Source organism: Nesoenas mayeri (genome assembly GCF_963082525.1).
Source record: "Nesoenas mayeri genome assembly, chromosome: 5".
Lineage (NCBI taxonomy): Eukaryota > Metazoa > Chordata > Aves > Columbiformes > Columbidae > Nesoenas > Nesoenas mayeri.
The window spans coordinates 27,046,228-27,063,569 of NC_137548.1; the positions used below are offsets into that span (position 1 = coordinate 27,046,228).

The 17,342-nt window shown below is 36.3% G+C and overlaps 1 protein-coding gene across 1 annotated transcript in view; it reads left to right on the forward strand.

Annotated features, from left to right (window-relative positions):
- The window catches only part of SLC25A21 (solute carrier family 25 member 21), a 254,406-nt gene that overhangs the window by 173,202 nt on the left and 63,862 nt on the right, over positions 1-17,342 (forward strand). Inside the window, exon 3 of the mRNA XM_080345143.1 lies at positions 15,342-15,425. Within this exon, the coding sequence (XP_080201269.1) occupies positions 15,342-15,425 (84 nt within the window). The remainder of the gene's footprint in view (positions 1-15,341; positions 15,426-17,342) is intronic.

The following is a 17,342-nucleotide window of genomic DNA, read 5'->3' on the forward strand; positions in this document are numbered from 1 at the left end:
AGTCTTTATCCCTACAGGAGACAGTAGCAGTAATACTACCATCTCTGAAATTCAGGGAATGTTGTCCTAAGTTGATCTGGGTCAGCAAAAGAAGGTTCAGAGCTTGGACTTCTTTCTTGCTTTTCTATTTATATGTTAGTGTTTAAATAAAAGATGCGGTTCATTATGTCGGATTTCTATTTTAACACTGCAATATTATGCAATATTTCTGCCAGTGTATACCAGTATAGTTCGGCATGGATTGCCTAGAAACTGAGCTGTTTTCTACAGGTGAAAAATAACTGTGAAGGTTTTCAAGAACAGGAGAGAGGAAAGGATCAAATACAGAAAACATCTATATTTGCATCATAAATATTAGAGTCATAGAATGTCCTGAGTTGGAAGGGACCCACAAGGATCAAGTCAACTCCTGTCCCTGCATATGACAACCCCAAAATTCACATCATGTGTCTGTGGGCATCATCCAATCGCTTCTTGAATACTGCCAGGCTTGGGGCCGTGACACCTCACTGAGGAGCCTGTTCCAGTGCTCCACCATCCTCTGGGTGAAGAACCTTTTCCTAATGTCCAACCTAAACCTCCCTGGCACATTTTCCTGCCATTCCCTCGGGTTCTGTCATTGGTCACCGGAGTGATTAGCACCTACCCTTCCTCCTCCCCTTGTGAAGAAGTTGTGGACCATTATGAGGTCTCCTCTTAGTCTCCTCTTCTCCAGGCTGAGCAAACCAAGTGATCTTAGCTGCTCCTCATATGGCTTCCCCTCCAAACCCTTCACCAACTTGATGGCTCTCTTCTGGACACTCTCCAGTAGCTTTATATCCTTTTTATCCTGTGGTGCCCAGAACTGCACACAGTGCTCCAGGTGAGGCCGCACCAGTGCAGAGCAGAGCGGGACAATCACCTCCCTCACCCGGCTGGCAATGCTGTGCTGGATGCACCCCAGGACACAGGTGGCCCTCTTGGCTGCCAGGGTACACTGTTGGCTCATGTTCAACTTGCTGTCAATGAGAAACCCCAGATCTCTCTCCACAGTGCTGCTCTCCAGCCTCTCATTCCCCAGTCTGTATGTACAGCCAGGGTTGCTGTATTCTAACTCACCTTCAGCATAAAATCGTTATTGGAACTTCTAGTCTAATAAACATTCAATAAATTATGTGTTTGAGCTCTTCAGCATATCCGTTGTTTACAGTTAAGCCAAGGAATTAACATCTTTGCTTGGGTTGATTTCTACTATTTGTGGTAGATTAATTTTCCCTAAAATTTCCTCTGTTTCTGTTACATTTAATTCCTTTGTGAACATTTCTCCATAAACCATTTTCAACTGTGTTAGCTGATATTCTTAAGGCAGATTTTACATACTAATGTGTCTCTGGGTCTTGGAGAGATTTGACATAAAATGTCTCATGTTCTCACTTCAGGAGGTCTGGATCTTTCAACCAAATTTAATAGCTATTTACGTCTTGAGAAGATCTTATCTAATGTACTATTGGTTCAGGGTCATTCACAACCTTGTATTATATTGAAACATGGACAGAGAGTAATTTGTTAATGTCAAGAAGAATGAAGTTGGTTAGAAGGGGAAGTGTACACGATTTATAACACAAGTGTTTCCTTGCTAATCCCTCGGCAGGTTCATTATCTGTAGAGCCCCAGGCAATAGTTGGCCTATCGTGAGAGTGAAATTTAACCCACAGCATGAAATTAATCCTCAAAGACTTTTGTCTACTCTTTCTAGAAATAATAAATTCAAAGTGATTTTCTAATTCTCTTCTCTAACTTTATGCAAAGGTGTTAAATTGGTATCCAAACTCAATGACATACGTCAATTTGTTGATTTATGTTTACTTAACTAACATGCAAGTGTATACCAAGCATAATAAGGAATTTGGAGGCATGAATTAGTGGAGTGTTCATTCTTTCTTCCTGAAAACCTTTTTTATTTGATAATACAGAACATTTTATTCATTGTGATTACAGGAAAGATGAGGAACGTGTACATGCATGCATGTATAAAAACATTCGAATGGTCAGATCTAGATTTCCTAGACCTTCTTGGTTTATATATGAAATAACCTGTTGGGGTTTTTCACACTCTGACTTCTTTTATAAAACTTTTCAGATGTTGCTGGTAAAGAAATTATTTTTGGTAGAGTTTTGGAAAGTACTTCTTGAATCAGCTGTGTAAATACTTGGTAAATCAGCTGGGGCTTTTGTGTTTTGTTTCGGTTTGTGTTGTTGTTGTTGGGGGTTTTTGTTTGGTTTGGTTTGGTTTTGATTTGTTTTCCAGAAAGAGGTTTCTTTTCCTTACGTATGCATAGCTCTCTCTACTAATGAGAAATTAATTTATTACTGATTGATTCTGAATCTCCTTTACATTTTTTGGAATGTGGCCCCTCACTCCTAGCACAACCTAGTCTGTAGGAGTAGAGGAGCAGTTCTAGATACTATTATGTCTGTCTGGGTACTGTCTAGATACAAGGTAAGGATTTTTCTTACTTTTAGCTGGTATTTACCCAGTATATATCCATTGGCTATACACTTTGTATATTTTAGTGCTCATCTTCTAGACAATTTTTCTACTTTTGAGGGCAGCAAGTCATATTTAATAGAGGTTTGTAACTGGCCATATTATCTATGCTGAAGAGCTTCTTCAAGATATTAATTGAAACTCCACACAATCATAGCTGTTAGGATAGAAACTGAATAACAAGAAATGAAGCAGGTCGAGTGCTTCTTAGTACAGAGCCCTGACCCTGGGCAGGAAGTTTGCAGGCTACTTAGAGGCCATTATATGAGCAGATCCAGAAATACATTACTCTTCTGATCATCTCTCTTATTCTTTAGACATAATTTATAACAGTGGTGTAGACTTTCAACCATTCTCACTTTACATATTCCCTAAAAGAAAATTAGTTTCTCAAGTCATACCATATTTCCTCTGTGTATTTTAAGAGAGATATTTTTGTGCACACATATACTTCAGTGGTGAGAAGAAAAATAGCAGTCGTGCAGTGGAATAGTGAGCAGTGTCTTTGATACTCAAAAAAGACTTTAAGACATGTTAAAGATGCCACTTGATATTAAGTAAAGTTGAGATGTGGTGTAGGTCCAGGAAAACTCTGAAAATTGCATACCTTTTTGTAATATCTACTGCTGAGGATAGAAAATTCTACAGAAGTACCTCATATAAACATAGGTTTCTGATCTATTTTTAAGCTTTTATTGTTAATGGAAGCTGATGCATTTAAGCGTTATAATTTGATACAGTACAGTACAGTAAATCAATACCATATAGCAATTCAGATGTCATTTACATCTACATTATTACTATCTCTTCAGTGCGGTAGTAAAGACAGAGAGAAAACTGCAGAATTGCAGTATTTGGTTATAGGTGTTAAAGAGGACAAAGAAGGAGCAGAGGCAATGAGATATTCATGATATTTTTACCAATAACTGCCTCAAGGTTTTCTGTCTATGCAATATATAACTATTCTTCAGGACCACACTCATCTGTCTTGCACATATTTTCATAATTTTGCTTACTCCCTATATGTCCATCAGTTATTCCTCTGTAATTCACTTTTCCTATTTGCCCTTTACCCAGACCACAGGCTCATAGGGAAAACCTCTTGCAACAAAAGCAGCAGTGTTTGTTGATTGTGAGACTGAGGTTACTGCTGCCAGTTCCAATGACAAGTTGGCATCTTGTGACCTGTAATAAATGACCTCTTATAAATTGGCAGGTGATAAGTCTCTTAACTGGTAGGCGGGATGGCTGTTTGCATTTTCAAGAGAATCTTGAAATACGTGAAAAACTCTCTCTGGCAGGTGATGAAACTGGAGATACTTTTCTGCAGACCTTTAAGGTCAGATTTATTCTTGGGAGGGGTTCAGGCCACAAGTCAGACAAGCTGTAGATTTTTAACAAGGATGTACTCTGCAATGTTTAGGTACGGTAAGTCCTTGTCTTACATTAGTCTGGGCACCTTTCAGGCTCCACAGCAGGGGAAGCTGTATCCTGGGTATCCTTGGATTCCTATTTATGTGCACAGACTATATTGCACAAAGATTAGACCCACAATGGAGCAGCTAAACCTACTGCCAGCACTATGTCACATAGCAAACCATTTTATTTATCAGTAGGCATTTAATAATTCATTTAGTTTTATCTCTGAGTCCACGTAGCACTATGAACACTGGATTAGGTAGGCATATGGAAGGGGTACTGAATGTAGTAAGGAACCAAAGCAGTTGTCCCTGAGAAATATTGCATGGCAACATCAAAACTGCCTTTTCTCATGCCTGTTTTTCAGCCCTTGGGCTAAATAGCTGAGTCAGATTGGCCATGTTAGCGTAGTCTGCCTGCCTGCCTGCCTGGAGAAGAATGTGAGCAAAATGTCTTTAAAAGTCTTCTGTGATTGTACAAAGTGAAAGGAGGAGTTTTTCTAGCTTCCAGTTGGTGGTTAGTGAAGCAGTTTGGTTTGTTTTTTTTTTTTCAGATAGACATCACCGTAGCAGAACCTGAAGATACTTCCTTGATTTGAAGGTTTTCCTGAAATCAAAAGAAATCATTTACCTTTCCTTTTTGGAAAAGCAGTCTTTAAAAGGAAGAAGGCTGCAAACAAGCAGTAAAATCTGCTGTGAAGTGTATCCTCCAGACTACTTTATGCGTGCTGCACACAAAAGCTTTGCTGAAATCCTCTCTTTTTCAACAGTTGCCTCACTTTGTACCTTTAAAATTATCAGCACTTGGAAAAGTCTTGTTACATCTGAAAGAAGTCCTCTTTTTCCTTAGACTTAACAGTGTTTCAGACACTGATTAAAAAGGGAACTCTCCCTTTATTCCTGGAGTCGGTAAGAAATATTATGGAAAATTGCATTAACTCTTGCAAATCCCTCTACAACTATAAAAGTACAAATGAGATCGTCCCTGCTGTTTCAGTCAGGCCTATGAACCTCAGAGCAATAGGATATTTATAAGAAAATTCCAGACATAGCAGTGGTGCCGTGATCCATATGACCCAAAGTTTCCAGTCTTTGTCTATCCTCCTGTCTTTAAGGAAAAACAGAGGGGCATAAAATGAAAACTTGGAAGATCACAAATCATTGTTATGACTCATTATAATGAATGATTTGTGCATTACTTTATGGAGTAGTTAGGTTGAGTTTGGGGGGAAAAAAACCCACCTTTTTAATTTTCACTTTATGCCAATTTTCAAGCAAATATCTTTCCTAAAATAACAGTGTTCTTTTTTCCACACTATCTTGGATAACTGGTGAGTTTTTTCAGCTGGGTGAATGTGTTGCGATATAAAGATGCAGCCTTGCATGTCTGTTGTCAAGAGCCTGTTAGTGTTTCCACTACAGCATTAAGTCTTATTTTCTGGTGTTTAAAACTGGGCTGTAAAATGCTTGAAGCTGAGCTTTGGTAGTTTTCAAGATGTATTTACAAATAAGAAAAGTAATCTCATTGAGTGGGGCTTTTTGGTTCTGCGAAAAAAAATGTATCTTGACAGCTTTGTAGAAACTGTGATTCACAGAGTTTTGTATACTCAAAATTAGTCTTCTGACCTCAGCATACAACCTGGATTCTAGATTCTCATGAGTTTTGTTTAGCATTGTTTTTTGTTGTTAACTATTAATAGTATAAAAGTTATTAGAAAAATAAAAATAAATGTACTGAAGTCTGAAAATATCTGCTGCTGCTGTTTTTCCAAAGTAATTCACTACATTACATTTGCGAGCATTCGCCTTCTTTATTTTTGCAATATGTTCATATGGTGAATTAATAGGGTATATTCCCAGTTGTCAACATTTTCTCTTCACTTCCTAGGATAAATTTAAATGCTACACAAAAATTTGCTGGAAGTGGCAAGGTACAATGGCAAGGTACAGTTTCAACACACAGTAAACTTTCCTTAAAGTTATAGGATTACATTGTTGTTTTGTTTTTTACAGGGAGAAGTGCACTATTTCCAATAAATTGTACTTCCAAAAGCAAGAGCATACCAATATTTTACTAGTTTTACTTTAAGTCACCACAGCAGAGAAAGTCATAGCACTTCAGAGGAAATTTCATACTTAACTTGCCTTGTTATGCCCTACTGTATGTTAAGCATTGCTGAGGTCGCTCAGCACTGGCTGATAATGAATTCCATATAAGCTGTAATATTGGGGCACAGCTGGGTGGGTAAGAGTTGAGTTGAAGTCTTTAACTCAGAATTTCCTCATTTTACTAGTTTCATTTCAAAAGGTAATGCTGCTTTAAGGGTGTATGTTTTCTGTCGCTTAGCCGCGCAATCTAATAGAAAAAGGTTATTTTTACATGGAATCAGGATATGCATGGTAGGTAATGTCCATGTTAAGTATACTTGCTATTAGTCATTTTAAATGGTTTGTCTGTTAATAAGAAAGGGCATGTGAGTTAATGTTTTCAAATGCTGGGTATTTAGTTGTACTTTTCAGTAAAGTAATTCTGCTTGTATCCCTTCCAGTATTTTAAAAATCTCAGCCACAACATCTTAATGAATTTTTTTCCCTTTTAAATGTTTTCCAGCACAAACATAGGAGGTTGGGTGAACACTCAAAACTAACACTTCTTTCAGCAACTCACAATTTGATTTTGGCTATTGTCCACTGAAAATGAATCTGGATTTCTGTATTTGACCATTTCTTTCCTTTGGGAGAAAAGATATTTTTGGTTATCTCTCCTGCTTTGACCTTAGGGAGCAAGTGTAATGTATATTTCATGGCAGTTTGCAGATTTTTGGTGTTAAATCATTTTAATACTAAGAAAAAAAAAATCCAAATACCCTAAGCTATGATGGGATTGATCTCATCAAAGAACTTCAAATGCTAACGAATACTGGAAAGGACTGAACAAACCTCCAGAAATATCCTCCCCCAAAATCTTCTTGCCAGAAAGTTGCAATGATTTTCCTGCCTTCTCGGAAGGAAAAGTGCTGTGTGATCACCATAGGGGACATTGAAATCAAAGCTTTGTTGAGAAAACTATGTAGAAGTACTTGGCTCTTTCTGTAGAAATTTTTGAAGAAAAAATAGAATTTTTTGTGTGGGATATAGATCTTAATTACATTTTCCTAAACTGGAAGAGTTTTAGGATAATGATTACTGTTTGTATTTCAGGTATTGTCCAGTAATAACCAGTAGAAATTATTAATTTGAAGCCTTCCTGTGGCTTATCAGATACATGTTTTATTTTACAAAGCTGCATTAAGATTTGTGTTTGTATCTTTATGAAGTGATAGAAAATACCTTTACTTTTTAAAGGCAGTAAAATTATTCCTCTAGTCTGGTATCATTGATATTATAACAATTTTAACTGATAGATGAAATTTTTGTACTTAGGTTTAAATTTTTCAAAGGCTTCAATTTGCAGAGACGCAATAGTGGATTTATAGATTGTAGTAATAACACAGGATGCAAGAATGGCTCTGCAGGGGTAGAATGAAGGTCCATCTAGTCCAGCAGAGAGAGGTCAAGAGAGGATATACATTTTTGTAACAGAAGCTAAACTGAGATAAGAAACTGGACAGTTCTTAAGCAGGCACGTCGTGCACTGAAATCAGGCAAACCACATTCTCATTTTTCCCTGAATTAAGACTGGATACTGGGGCCTTTATGTAATATAATCTAATATCTGATCTCTTTTGAAATCTCTTCTAGTCATTAGTTTATATTCCTCATCACTTTGTCTGCTGTTTCTCTATAAGCTGTTTTGAAGGAAAACGTACAAGACTTTATCCAAAACTAATGAAAACCAGACTTTTGTTGATGTATTAGGCCACGAGTGACTACTTATATTTAAAATCGTAAAAATAACTCCATCATCTCTGACAATATAAAATTATTCCTTATGGTGCTATTTTCAATGATTTGTCCAGTTTAGATAAGGGGGCAAAAAAAATCCATAGATTTTGGGGAGTTGTTTTTTTCTTAGGAAACAGAAATTACAGGAGGTTTCAGAAATAAACTGTCACTGTAAAAAAACAAATGTTCATTTTACCATTACTGGTTTCTGCAGATTCTTTCACCAATGTGATTAAATGCTTTGTACACAAGAAGATGTATACAAAAAAACTACAAGCAGTGTTTAAATTTGCATATTGCTTTTACAGTGCTCACGTCCTAACTGATCTTACCTCCATAAAATTGTTAAGATTACACGCTGTGTGATCTTTCACAGAAAATATTGTGTAATCTTTCAAATAGAGCTGTCCGTTTATGATCATTGCAAGTCATGGTCAGGAAGGTTTATCCAGGCAGTCAAAGCAAAGTTTTAATGACAAAATTGTACTTTTGAGGTATCCATGACACTGGCAGAGAAGCTGGCAGAGCTGTTCCTGCTTTGGCAGGGCAGCTGGATAAGGCTTTTCAGACAGAAGAACATTGGAGCAACTTCTGAAGGGTAATAAAAATGTGTGCGGTTTGTAGGTCTGTAACTGAGAGCAAAGGCTGGTGCTTTGCAAGGAGCTCATAGAAGCCCACAGCTGTCAGTTGTATCTGGGACCCCAGAGACACAAGTATGTCTTAGAAGCTGAAGGCTGAAGTGAGGAAACGCTTGCTGAGCATGTGCAAGAGGTGGCTAGGACACCAGCTCGGAGCCTCACTCCATAATTTCATCCATGATGTTTTTCTGAACAGCTTTTAGTGTGGAATGAAAAAATAGTAGTTTTCACTAATCTTTTTTCTGTTACTGTTTTGAACTCCTCCTACACAGACACACTCATTGATGGAATGAAATTATTAAAAATATTTATGGTTTGAACTTAGTTTCTCCTGGTTTTCTTTTTCAGGAAAGCATTAAATTATTCATATGTAACTGCTATGACTAGTTATTTGTGTTATTCATTAGCAAAATTACCAGAGTAGATTTGCATCAAACAGTGACATAGGTTAATTTGATCTAATTCTGATCAAGTTTATTTTCACTCTTCCAAAACTACATGTAAAGGAAAATTTATTTCTGGCTTTATAGCTACTGTATGTTTGTCCCATGCACATAATGGAAAAATTGCTGCAGGAGAAAAAAGTAGAATAGTTCTTCATTAGTAGCTGACAAAATACAGCTTTCATTTCTAAAACACTTTATTACCCTCGTGATATATACGGTACTGCTTTCTTTTTCACACTGATATTTTTTATGGAGTGATGTGCTGCTTAGCTTGAATATAAAAGCAAGAAATAGAAGAAAGTAATCTATAAAAGGAAGTGTAGGAAAGATTAATTTCTTTTTCTGAGTAGGGTACTTTAGTCTGGTCTAAGAATAAGGAGTCACATTCAGAGAATTGACTGAGTACCAGTGAACCACCTAAGCCATTTTGCCATGTTTAGGACTTCACTGTTCCTCCATTCAATGTTGCAGTTCATTCAAGGAAAATATTTTCAAAAATTGTAAGCTCAGCGTAAGCCACCCATGGGAAGTTCTCATTGTTGAGACTGAAAGATTTTAGGCCAGTTATTTTATGAGGGTTTAGATAAATTGCTTCTAGCTAACCTAAAGGGGAGTGGCAGCTGATGATTATCTTATTGTATTCAAATTTTGATAAGAATAGTCAATCCTTTCCATCTAAATTCTGCTGTAAATTGATAAATCCCTTGCTGATTAAGCTCTAACTTTTACTGTGAATTCAGCACTCCTTATTCAGCTGTTGGCAAGTGTTTTCTTCTTTCTCATCCACTGGCAACATTTCCTCTTTTTGCCCTGTGGATAAGCAGTCAGATAGGGAGAGGAGAGAAGAACAGGTCAGGATTGCAATAAAGCAGAGGTCAGGTGTGGAACGGACAAATTTATGAGTTGCAATGTTTGGTAAATGCTTGGGTAAATGTAAGAATTAATCAGTTTGTGTTAGTTAATTTTTTATTTTACTGTCATACCTAGTAGTTCATGTTCTAATTCATATAAAATTCATCTCTGCAGAGAATTTTGAGTTTTCAGAGTATCTTTACTGTTATTTCCTTTATAACTATTCCTTTCTTTAAAAAAGAAGATGTTACTCCATAAGCCATAGAGGTAAATAAACTGAAAAGCATTATGAATTCCAACGAAGTGGAAGTAATTTAGATTAATTTTGAAATAATTTTTATTAGTACTTCTCAACCCATGATACTATTTTTTAACTTGTGAAGTAAATATGGACTGTATGAAAAATTCTGTGATTATATGGAGGCAAATCTATGACTACTATGGAGAATGACTGGAATAAGTTCTGTTCTTTGCCTGTTCTCTGTGTTACTACTTTATTGTATTCTTATATGGCTTTTGCAGTTAAATAATCATCATAGCAATACTATAATACTTAAAATATGACCTCTGCACTAGCAAAGTTATATCTGTGGCTTAAAATAAGTAGGGTTTTTTTTGTTTGGAAATCTAATATTCAGTTCTTCAACAGCTCATATGATTTACTGTTAAAATAAGTGACAGAATTATACTCTCAATTTAGTTATTATCCTGTAAGTAACATAAACAATTCAAAGAACCTGAGCCAAAAAGTAAAATAAATCATATTATCAAGGTCCATTTTGCAGTGCAAAGTTTTGCATGAAATCACAGAATCAAGAGATAGGGTTAACTAGTAGTAACACCTGAATAAATGTTTAAGTTAGAAAATAAAAATCTTTTTAAATTATAGTGCAGTTATTTTTTATTAAAAGCATGTGAACTGTTAAATAATGTAAATTTATATAAAGCTTCAGACTATACTTTTTTTCTCAACTTGTGCTGCTAGAGGAGGTAACTACAGTGTCTGGGATCATGGGAGCTACTGCAAGTGCAAAAAACCTATAAATATTGTTTTCAGTTTTCCAAAGGCTGTACATTTATTTAAAAGTTGTTTTAAATTTCACATTGCACAGATAATTTAATTAGTTTTGTTGTTATGCTACATAACTCTTCTGATAAAACACCTCAGTACCTGAGATTATCTGCTTTGGTACTACAGAAGTCCCGATCATGGAGGGAAATGTTAGGAGTTTTATTCAAAACAGAGTAGAACATATGACAAAAGTGAGACATGTGAAGAGAAGGAAAATACAGCTAAGACTGCCACTCGTTGGCAAGCACTGCAACATAGTATAAAGCCCAGTTCTCTGAGTCAGTGTTTTTCTTTCCCTCTGAAATTTGTGGTTGAGAAAATAGTCAGCAGCACTGTATAAAAACAGCAAGAAATTCTGGAATTTATGCATTAGGGTATAGACTTTGCAAACCCAGTGGCAAGAATTTGTTGAGCCTAGTCTGCTCCACATCACATTGTGGTTGTCCTACATAGCTGGGATTTAACTGCTCATTATCTACTTGAATCTAGGTATGAAAGTACTGGGTTTTTTTCCTTTTAGGTTTTAGGATGACTAAAACAATTTCAGCATGATTTGGAAATCTTTCTCCAGCCTTAGATCAGTAAATAAAGGGGAGAGGATTGCTAGGTCAACATTGTGGTGAACAGACTTGAAACACTAAATACCTGGATACGGTAGTGGCAGACATACACCAGACAACTTTGATGAAATGTTCAGCAAGCATGAACAAAAAAATTAGCTATGCAGAGAGGGAGATTTTGTTTTTTTTTTTTTTCCCAGAAAGCACACACATCTATTTGTTCTCCTATCGATATTGATTGTGTTACAAAAGATTACTTAGAGGATTCTTGTGATAGGAACAGGGAGTAGGAAAGCATCCTGTGGACTGAGGTTTTCACAAAACTTGGAATGAACTGCTAGCTATTACAAAACCAGCAAGAACTTCAAGTTAGGCATTGGAAACAGCTACATGGTTTAATGTAGAGTCATTGCTTCACCATATGATGTATCTCTTGTTAAACAGTAAGTGGTTCAGAGAACTGATGAAAGGACTCAAGCATCTTCTGCATCGTGGGATTTCAGGTTGATTCCATCTTGTTATTGGTCAAGGACTATTATAACCATTAAAAATGCTCTCTCTCATGCTATCAAAATAAGAATAACATAGATTTATTCATTTCGCAAGTAGTAGTTGTAATGCTGGTTATTGTGGATAGGTCAAAATATTTTCATGGGTTTATATCATGCAGAGTTTTCAATGCCTTTTGAACAGACCTCCAGACCTCAAAAGGTTTTACATTATTTCCACTTTTTGAGATCCCAATTGTTTCTTCTATGGTGAACAGGGAAGGACAGTGATGTTCTCTTCTTAAACAATATAAGAACAGTTTAGTATCAAAGCTACTGGAAAGGTACTGTTCAAAAGGGGCACGAAAGACAAAGCCCTGTGGGCTGCTGCTACGAGCCAGAAAGGGAGATTTAGAGGTCTCCCATGTCATGGGAAGTGGAGGTGGGAGCTGCAAGAGGAGCCAAGGGGGCACACAGTAGGTGCTGAGGATGGTGCTGGGTAGGAAGAGGTAACCTGGGGGCCAAAGTGCCTTCCACAGCTGTATGAGCATTGCCAGGGCGGGAGTGCTCAGTACAAGAGCATTTTGGCCAGAAAGTCAAGGAGGAAAGTCAGCCTGATGATAATTTTTAGAGTCATAAAGCTCTTGGTAAACACGTGACACGTTGGAGTGTCCAGTGACTTCTGGCACGAGTTGTGTGCTAATAGTGAGTAGCAGGCCATTCATCCCAGTCCTGGAAAAGCCCCTCTGCGCATATGTCCCTTCAGCATGTCTCTGAACACTGCCGGCACATTCTTCTTTTCAGACTTCAAAATAAGAAATTAGATCAGAAGTTCATGCTCCGATTATAGGAGAATTTATCTGGTTTGTTCTAGCAAAGCTAATGACATACGAGGCAGGCATCCAACTTTCAAAAATGCATGAAATTCAGTGGTTTTATAATGCTTTCAGAAAGGAATGGATTCAAAGCAGAGAAAGCCATTATGTGTCCCCCAGTTGTGTTCATTCCTCTAAACAATCATTAAAAACAGGCCAGGTTGTTTTTTGAAGTGAATGCTTTCACTCTTCTGTATTATTAAGATTACTATTACAGGCTGCTGCTGCTGCTGTCTCCAGGAAAAAACAACAACAACAACAACAACAACAATAAAACAAAACAAACAACAAAACAAAATTATTCAGCTCCGCCCTGAACTACTTCTAACAAGTGCTGGTGATCAATTAGCTAGTTCATTAAAAAGTTACACATGATTTTATTGAAGCAAGCAATTCTGAATCAAAGAACCCAATTCGCAGATCTGGGTTGAAGCACATAATTGGCATGTACTTTAGGATCGCTGTTAAAGTTATAAAATAGATTTACTAGGGAAGGAATGGATCCAAAAACCCTAAAGGAGGGGATATGTTATTTGCGTGACTCACTGTTACAAGTGGACTCATTTAACACTAAGATTTTATCTACATTAAAACAAAAAACAGAAATAAATGTAAACCTCCTTCGATTTAACTTCTTTTAGAAGTTGTCCTTCATCTGATACGTGTAAATTACATGGGGTATTATTGCATTTCTTCTGCTACAATTTTAATTATTGCTATCAAAGATGTATTTTTATTAAATCATTTAAATTTAGTTGAGAAGTCAACACTGTGTTAACTGTAAAACAAAATTATATAAGTATGTTCACCACGTTGCTGAGATCCACAGTGAGTCTGGGATTAAAGCCCCCGTTCTACAAACAGTTGCCTGTGCACGACTTAGGGGGGAACTTTACACATGTACTAGTAGGACATGCTTCAGCATTTGCATGGTAAAAGAGAGGGAAGGCGCATTATTCGGAGGATGTTTTAGAAACAGTGGTGCTTTGTTCTGAGTTTACAAGTGGGCCAAATCTTGAAACTTGAGGAAAAGAGTTTGGCTTTATTTTTTAAATATTTGGGAAAAGGTTTTTACTGTTGAGTTTTTGCAAGAGTTCTTTAAGCAAAAGAAAGTTATTTTTGGTTTTGAACTGAAAGGTATAAATAATCAAGTCTTAAATATATTAAAATGTGCATAAAATCTACTTTCTGTTAGAATTTTGATTGCTTCATTGCCACAGTGTAAAAGCTTCTGTAGCTAATATTACTGCTGGACTTTGTGTGATGGCATTGAGGCATTTTCAACTATTAGCCTTCCCAAGGGTTCTTTTCAGACAAAATGTTATGCATCAGCTCTTATTTGAGTATAAGCCTATTGAATAGCATTCTCCTCTCTGCCAACTTGGCAGCAAGTTCTCGTGCTAATAAAAGAGGTTACCCCAGATAGAGATCCCAGATGTGCTTGAACTACTTTTATTAGGACTATGGAGGGGCTCAGTGTTTCCTTCTAACTATTTTCAAAAAAGGTGTGTGCTTGCCTTCATAATTGCCAGAAAAATTGTATTACATCACTGGAAATTTTTTTTTCCTCGAAGTGAAAAAAATGTTAGATGTGTTAGCACAGAACACGGCTTAGGAAAAACTGATGTTCAAAACAATGAATGCATTTTGCCACAATACAAACCTTGATTTGACCCTACTGAATTCTGTGGAGAGGAGAACATTGCTGTTTAACACTAAGTTAAATATACCTTTGTTAGTCACATTTTAATGAGGTTCAGTATCATGATGAGAATAAGTTACAATAGATGTTTCACAGAACGGCAACGTACCTGTGGCATATGACATACTTGACTATGATGTCAGTGATTCCCTGAAGCTGTTGAACACTAAAGATACTAAAGAAAATCATATTTTTTTTTAAACTCACTGTTGCTATCCATAAATTGTAAATAATATGTTTACAATCTTAAATCATAATCTTGATTTTGCTTTCAAGGCCACAAGTTTCCTGTTGAAATGTTTATTGTTGTCAAAATGTGAATAGAGAAACAAGGTTTTAATTAAAATAATTCATTGCTTGCTTTTATTGTTCATTTAATTATTGAATTACAAAAAATGAATGGCGCTCTAATTTCTAGGCACGTCCCTGGTTGATTTTTATTGTAATTGTGTCAGATATAAAAAGAAAGAAACTGCACAGTCATTTCATTTCATAGTGAAACACATGATAGTATCTATTTCAGATTTTCAAACCCAGAGTTTGACTCAAAGACTCCCATTAGTTTCAATGGGCTTTAGATCAGGCACAGGGTTAACAGCTTATTTTTCAAACAACTAGAAAGAGGTGTAAAAGTCAAAGGTGATAGCTATACTGTGAGTTCCATAAACTACAAAAAAGTTGCTACTAAAGCTCTATTTTTCCTTAGTTTAACAGCTTCTATGAAAAGACTGCTAATAATTATATCAGGAACAGTATATAATAATGAATCAGATACATTAAAAACCCTTTAAAACTCATTTTATATAATAATTGGAAAGTTAAAAGTGACTTAAAATCCCTGACTTCTCATGCTGTGATGTAAATTGTATTTTTTTTAGGTTCCAAATTCAAAGAGGGAAAACTGATCCGACTGGTTACAAGAGCCTGGGGGACTGTTTTAGGACTATTTTCCAACGTGAAGGGTAAGATTATATGTTTTTAAAATTGTCAATTTTATGTGACCTTTTTTAATCACCCATTTTCCAGACATTAGATCCTCTTTATATTCTACTCTTTTTTGCAATGGCCAGAATTTGGCAAACATAGTCGTACATAATGAGCACAATTTGAAAAGTCTTAGTATTACTTGCACTCACAATACCAAATTTTGCTATTAGGATATGTTTAAAGATCAGAATGCACAACTGTAGAGACACTGGGCAAACACTGCATGAGTGCTGGGAGCAGGATGACCACATCAGTGTGGTATGGTATCTGGGCTTTCACATCTTCTTGTCCTGGTTTTCTGAACTATCTCCCTACGAACCTTTACCAGTTCAGTGATGTACTTGTTTCCAAGCTCTGATAAACTGTCATTCCCAGTTAGCTGTGGCAGGCAATGCTTCCAGGAGCTGTGTGAGCAAAATTCCACAGCTCTTCAGTTTTGCAGAATATGGAAAAGGATTTGTGGTCCTTAGTCACCGGAATCATACTGGGTTCAGAAGGTCCAAGCCTGAGCTCCTCTAAGAGTCTTGGGCTCTGATCCACAAAGGTATTTAGTACACATTTTATTTTATGAGCAGTCCAGTTACAACCAGTGAACGTAATGAGACTGATCATATGCTTGAAGTTGAGCCTGTTATCCACAGGAGCTCTTTGGGAGCTAGCCTTTAATCGAGGTAACTAATTAGTAAATCCTAGTCTTGAGTAGCTGGCAGACTTTCCATAAGGACTTTGTAAATACAATAGCAACCCATTTTTTTCTGTATATTCACCAGAATGGAACTGTTATATATAGATGCATAAATACCACGTGTGCACAAGTTGCACTAGAAAAACACAGGTGAGACAAACAGTGAAAATTAAGAACTAGACCGGTTTTGTTTTTTGCAGTGACGTTTAGCTAAGCTACATTACATACATACATATATACATACATACATACATACATATATATAGAACTGAATGGTTTGAATTGCTAAAGTAGGGAGATGTAGAGGTGTTTTGTTATGGTGTTGAAAGAGGAAGTTATCACATTTGCCTTTATCAGTGGTAAACTTATTTTTGATGAAAGACTAATGCTGTGCGTTATCACTACAAGGCATTAAAAAGCTTAAAAGCTAAAAGGATTTCACAAAAATGATAATTTGTGGCTTCTGGGGTTTTCTGAGCATGTGTTAAATTTTGTTGCTTCTCAAAACAAAATTGTGTTTTTGCAATAGAAAAGTGTTAGTATTTACCATAATCTCAATCTCTTTTTAAATACAGAACTACTTTCAATATTGAAGTCACTGAGCATGAAAACTCTACTCACGAGTGTTTTTATTTTGTTGAACTAGTCACAAAATGTAAAATTAAGAATGGGTCGATGTATCTGGAGAATGAGTCTAAACCAAGAGACAACTTCCAAGTTAGTTGATTTTAGGGTCCTATCTGGTTATATTGTATAACTGGATATTTGTACAACCCACATGTATAAAATAATAGCAGGACACTGCAAACTTCAGTTTACCATAAAATATATAGTTCTCTTACTATGTGGGGGAGGGGGATAAGGAAAAAAATGGAGAAACTGAAACCGTGAAGAAATGATGAAGGGGCTGAACACAGCAGTCATCTGCGAATGAACTTCAGAAAGGCGAGATTAAGATGGTTGGTTGGTTCGTTGTTTTTCTGTAGAATGCTTCTGCCCCAATACTGGAACCACACTGGAGTATTTTTTTTTCTATTTATATCAAGGTATGACGCTGTAAACAGGAAAAGAAGATGATTACATGAAATTATTATAGATTTAAATCACAATTTAGCAGTGGATTGCATTAAGTTTCCATCAGGCTAGAGATAATACAGAGTTTTATTAATACTTGTCTATTGGAAAAACAGTCAGTACTGATCTAAAT